Source organism: Aplysia californica, unplaced genomic scaffold, assembly GCF_000002075.1.
Source record: "Aplysia californica isolate F4 #8 unplaced genomic scaffold, AplCal3.0 scaffold01186, whole genome shotgun sequence".
Lineage (NCBI taxonomy): Eukaryota > Metazoa > Mollusca > Gastropoda > Aplysiida > Aplysiidae > Aplysia > Aplysia californica.
Window position 1 is genome coordinate 33,599 of NW_004798456.1, and position 6,356 is coordinate 39,954.

The 6,356-nt window shown below is 45.1% G+C and overlaps 1 protein-coding gene across 2 annotated transcripts in view; it reads left to right on the forward strand.

Annotated features, from left to right (window-relative positions):
- LOC101858988 (zinc transporter ZIP10) overlaps positions 1–3,484 on the forward strand; it is a gene marked incomplete at its 5' end in the record, with an annotated part of 16,939 nt that extends 13,455 nt beyond the window's left edge. For both annotated transcript variants that reach the window (XM_035973385.1, XM_013090234.2), the window contains 1 exon segment: positions 1,214–3,484. In XM_035973385.1, coding sequence (XP_035829278.1) covers positions 1,214–1,360 — 147 coding nt within the window.
- Between the last annotated feature and the right edge of the window lie 2,872 nt (positions 3,485–6,356).

The window sequence follows — 6,356 nt, forward strand, 5'->3', positions numbered from 1 at the left end:
TTTGTGGTACAGTACATTGTGTGTGTCTGTGTACTGTGTGACATTTGTGGTACAGTACATTGTGGGTGTCTGTGTACTGTGTGATATTTGTGGTACAGTACATTGTGGGTGTCTACTGTCTGGTAGTTTGTGGTACAGTACATTGTGGGTGTCTACTGTCTGGTATTTGACTCTGATGATCTCTAATCTAGTTTATGTTATGTCAAAATGTCGATACATCAGCTGTGGATATAAGTGGTTTATTCTGTAGCTGTTGTGAATAAACTATGTGTACGTGGAGAACACCTCGTATGTAGGAAGGGTGTGAAGAACTATGACATACAATGTATGTAACATACAATTTAATGCAATTCCTGTATGTTAACACATTACACCCTAACTCACCCGTACCGACCTAGCGTCTTTAGAAACAAAGTCTCGCCTTGACGAGACTCTGGGGCCGAGATTTTGATTGACATAGTTATTGCAAAATGTTTCTTCTTCCGTTTGATGCTGAAACATTTTTCGGGCCTGTAGTTTTAGTATTATAGTATTAGAGCCGATCGAAGCTTCTGTGGCCTCATACCCATTTTGTAGCATGATTTTTTCCCCAGAATCCCCCCCCTCCCCTTCCTCTTGGTGGGTGCTTCTTTTCTATGAAACATCTATTGTACTTGTCTCTCCTCCACCCCCCGGAGCAGTGCCACTGACTGTAGTGTCTTTAGGCCATTCCCAAAGGGGGGACATTTCTCGTTCAAGCATAGTAGAATTGTAAATGGGCTGACTCATGTCACACTTATAACTGTGCCTGATCTACAACAGGGAACTGCTGCTTTTTCTTTCCTAATCCTTACTATTGTCATTTCCTTCTACTTCTTACGTATGTTTGTCACTCTCTTGTGACCCGCTATTTCCGGGGTGCCTTGAAAGTCGAAGCAGACCTTGTGCTGTTAAAGCTAGAGAGGTGAGCAGTCTAAGTTTGATTCCCTGTAAAGACTTTTCTGTTGACACCCACCCCTTGGAGCTCATATGACCTTATGCAGTTACGAGCGCCGTAAAACCCTCGACCATAAAAAAAAAAAATATATATCTCTCCTTTTTGTGTGTTTGTTACTCTCTTGTAACTCCTCTAATCTTCGGCACTTTAAATGAATTACGTATTGTGTTCCAAGTGCCATAAAACTCTTACTAAGACTTACAAAACACTTTTCTTTTTCCTGTGTTTGTTTTTCAGCTGCCGGAGATGAGCTCGATGGACACGCAGAAGGGAGAGAACCCGTTTCTTCACCTGCTGTTCCAGGTGCTGGGCATTGTGCTGGGCTCGGGGATCATGCTGCTCATTGCTCTCTACGAGCACGACATCAAGACCGCCCTGGACTGAGTCTGGTGGGACGCACACCGCCGCGCCCCGTACCCTCTTCCCTCATACCCCCTCCCCCCAGACAGTGCACAGCTCTCCACCAGCGCTACGTCAACATGACGTCAATCAAAATGTCAACATGACGTCAAAGCTGCTCTCTACGCCTGTCGCTGTGATGTCATTGCTTTTTGTTGTGTGATGTCATTGCTTGGTGCATGTTTGACCAACATTGTTCCCTATTTCCCTGACATTGGTCTGAGCGACGTTGTTGATTATTTATGTCATTGCTGGGTTATTTCCCTACATTGGTCTGAGCGACGTTGTTGATTATTTATGTCATTGCTGGGTTATTTCCCTGACATGGTCTGAGCGACGTTGGTGCTTATGTGACTGTAGCTACTGCCTGATGGACTTACATTGTTCATGAACTTCGCATGAAGTCTGGAAAATAAGGACAGCTGATTTGAAGGGGGGTGGGATTCCTTTTTATAACTCTGGTCTGAAATATTTTGTACTGTATGGTTAGGAAACTGTGTGGAAGTTGTCCATGATGACTGATCCTTGTTGGGGAGAAATGTGTCGCGTGCTGGGATCAGGGGTTGGTCATAGCAGGGCCGTGTGGGGTTGTTGGTGTCAGCGTAAAACTTGTTCTTTGGTCTTGCTTTCTGGGAGAAAACACCGACCTATTTAGAACAGAAGTGGAGATTTTGATGGAGAAAATGGCCGCCACAGTCTGGTAACTTCCAGAGCTTGAGAATCGTAGGGAACTGTCAACTTTTTTTTGGTCTTTGAAATGATTTTGTTTTGTGATAGTGATGGACAGTTTCTGGAAAGGCATTGAATAAAACATTGAAACAATTAGAATTTCTGCCCAGAGATTGGAGGGAGGCTACTGTTCTATCACATTGATAGAGGCAGAGTTCATTCCACAATCCCACACTTGCTTATTTCTGGTCAGATCTTGAACCTGACATTTCAAAAGGGCCTGTTCATTGTTGCCCACACTTCTGTGTTGGGGGAAAGTCTGTGAGGCTGACTGGGACTGCTACTTGTGTCTTCCATCATTTCTGTGTCCGTCTCGGCGCAATCTGCAGGACTTACTGCCCTTGTTGTGACGGAAAGCGTGTCTGTCCCCCACACATACGTTCTGTCCCCCACACATACGTTCTGTCCCCCACACATACGTTCTGTCCCCCACACATACGTTCTGTCCCCCACACATACGTTGTGTCTGACTCGCTCAGGGGGTTTGTCACTGTCCCTGGGACACTCAGCCAAAGCTGGACATTGCTCATGTGTTCTTTATTTCTGTCAAGCTCACACACACGCACATACACACCTACACACACCTACACACACACACGCACACACACATACACACACACACACACATACACACACACACAAACACACACACCTACACACACACACGCACGCTGTCAAAACGCACAGACACCCACACATGTGCAGCTAATAATGTGTAAATCCATGAAGACATCCAGACAAAGGTGCCACTGTACCAGGGAAAGACATCCAGACAAGGGTGTCACTGTACCAGGGAAAGACATCCAGACAAAGGTGTCACTGTACCAGGGAAAGACATCCAGACAAAGGTGTCACTGTACCAGGGAAAGACATCCAGACAAAGGTGTCACTGTACCAGGGCCGCCCTGCTTTACTCTCATGGCTGAGGGATGGGTGGAGACGACAGTGATTGGAATTGGACAGTGTCTTCCCCACTCGGCCTATCTCAATTGGAGACGGATGTTCAAGTCACAGGTTCTGCCCCTTAGATAACTTTACAGTGTAATCAGGATGTTGCACACACATTATGAACCTATCATGATCCACCTTTGTCCTGTCATGATCCACCTTTGTCCTGTCATGATCCACCTTTGTCCTGTCATGATCCACCTTTGTCCTGTCATGATCCACCTTTTGTGCTGTTTGAAGATTGCATCGTTGGTGCCACAGTTTCGGTACACCATACCTGAAAAGTGAAATTTCTGTTCCTCATACCTGAAATGTTAAATTTCTATACATCATACATGAAATGTAAAATTTGGGTACATCGTACCTGAAATGTGTCTTTGAATATCAGTGTTGTTGTACATTCTGAAATGTAATAAATCCTGTCCTTAGCTTTGAAAATGAATTCCAAAATAGTGGCAGTTGTCTCCCCACAGCTGCCTCGAGGAGATGGCTGGACCTGTCGCTGGCTGGGAACGTCTGTCTCAAACTGAGCACGCTATTGCTTTTGCCTCTTCTACATTGGAACATGTACTTATGTTCTTTAAATTGTGTCATGTGTCCGGGGGACATCTTGTTTTGAACATGTCCTCGCATTCTTTAAATTGTGTTAATGTGTCAGAAAACATCTTCCATTGTAGGAAATTTCCTGGACTTTGATCTTGCATTTTTCTGTTTATCAAAGCGAAAATGTTTGTGTGCTGCATGGTCATGTGTAGGTACAATCTCGGGGGACGTGGTGGGGAGACCTGTGTCTGTGGACGTCTGCTTAGCCAATGTCTGGTCACCCGCTGAGTGTGACCTACTTTGTGTGACCTACTTTGTGTGACCTACTTTGTGCGACCTACTTTGTGTGACCTACTTTGTGAATACTTTGAGAAATCCAGGAATGTTTGTTTTGTTGATGCTGCTGTTGATGACATTGGTTCTGTTCTCTTGTGTTTGATGAGCTTGTACAAAATTGGGGACATCGGTGTCTTAGGAACTTATAATGTGATGTGTGCTCTCATGCCATTAAATGACTCATCTCACACTGATCTTGGTGGGGGTGATTGTGAGGGTGATGGTGGGGGTGATTGTGAGAGTGATGGTAGGTCTGCCAGGAAGTCTGTGCACCGTGCCTAGCTGTGGACCTCTAGATCTAAATGACGGAAGATTTTTCCAACCAATCAGGGGAGAAAAGGCTGGAAATCTGGCTTAGAATATTTTGCCGCAAGTGAAATTTTTCTCGGGGGATGAAAAATTCACTGTGCACTCACCAGGTGTTTATGTTGAAATGTTCATTCTTACATTTAATGTCAAGTACAGAATCGCACAAGTTTTCTGTTTGTTTCCACGGGCGCCTATGCACCTCCAAATATTCCGCATTTGTCTGCGTCTATTTTTACCCCAGAACTATTATCCCGGAAAAGATTTCATGTTTTGTTTTGTTTTCCTGCTGCTGAGATTGTGCCTGAAGTTGTTGTTTCTCTCATGCTGGACTATGGAGGGGATGGTGGGGGTTCGAATCTCCAACTGGGCCTTTTTCACTTAAGTTGGTTGGGGGTTTTTAAGTCTCTCCACCCATTTGGCCTCCCGTGTCAGAGATGGTGGTTCCATTTGGACGTCCCCAGCTGTTTGGAATTCTCCGTATTAACGTACTCAGAGATTCTTGTGTTCTGGCTGCCTCTTGTGGCTTGTGGACTCATGGGGTTAGGCTTTTTTTGCATGTATGTTTTTATAACCTGCCCCCATGTCCTCAATTATTGGGACATGACCAGTATAGATCTGTGGTTGCTGATGAGTGATGATTTGATCCGGCTCAGATAGAGATCTCACTGTTTTCTTATGACTTGCTGAATACATTCACTGAGGGAACTCAAAGCTTTGTGTGAGTGGGAGACCCACAGAGATAGAGAAATGTCACGGGGCACCTCCCTCACGGGGCACCTCCTTCATGGGGCACTCCACGGGGCACCTCATGGGGCACTCCACGGAGCACCTCAAGGGGGACCTCCCTCACGGGGCACTCCACGGGGCACCTCACGGGGGACCTCACGGGGCACTCCTCGGGGGACCTCCCTCATGGGGCACTCCACGGGGCACCTCCCACAAGCTCACAGGGAGGTGACAAGGGCATTCTATTCCGTTCAGTTTTTCGTGATGATCAATTCCACGTATACCCTACGCTATATTTTGCACGCTCCTGTGACCTACTGTCTAGTTGTGAGCACCGAAAAACTTTTACTACTGAACTGACTTGCACATGATATATATATATATATTTACATTTATTTTTTCTATTTTTGGTGCTGGTAAGTTTGACAAGAAAGTCAGCAAGTATTACGACATCTACTAGCATTCGTCACGGTTTCAAACAATTCTGGCGTACGTCGGTTGTGTGAAGGATGTGTAATGAGCCTGTTTGTGTGTGTGTGACAGTGTGTAATATGCCTGTGTGTGTGTGTGTGTGTGACAGTGTAATATGCCTGTGTGTGTGTGTGTGTGTGTGATTGTTTGTTGTTTTGTTTGTTTGTCCATTAATATTAGTTTGACATGTACAAGTAATTGAAATTGTGAGACAGTGTGGGTGGTTGACGGGTGCTCTTTTTGGGTTTGCTCCATCTTTCCTGTCAACAAACATCTTTCTTCCTATAAATCTCTCCATCTTTCCTTTGATTGTTGCTGTGTTGTAGCGCCTCCATTTTGCGGCACTTACAGAACCTGCTTGTGTTGCTAGTGCCGTCAAATTCTCACCAAATGTACAACTGACAAAAGCTGTAACTGGCGGCTCATCGGCGAACGTGTTGTACGTGTGTGTGTGGGACATGAGTCGCTGCCATATCAAACTACACCTACCTCATAACTGGGAGGGAGGGATGTGTGTGTGTTTGAGTCACCTGAAGAGTCAGCCCCTGTGGTAACTGACTCCAGCGGTTTTGTAAAAGCTTGAGTACTCACTCGAGTCCAAAATCTCAGAGTACTCAGGTAATTAGCTCCTATGAGTACTCACTTAAATTGAAAATCTCAAGAGTACTCAGGTAATTAGCCCTTACCAGTACTCACTTAAATAGTTTTTTAAATCTTCAAGTACTTGCTATAATAAAAAATCTCACAGTACTCAGGTAATTGGCTCCTAGGAGTACTCATTTAAGTTGAAAATCTGGGTAAATCTCCTCCTGCAGGTACTTGCCCCAACAAGTTGAGTAAATGCTCGAGTACTCGTTCAAAGCCAATATCTTGGAGTACTCAGGCATCACTTAAGTACTGACTTTTTCCCCGGGGGGGG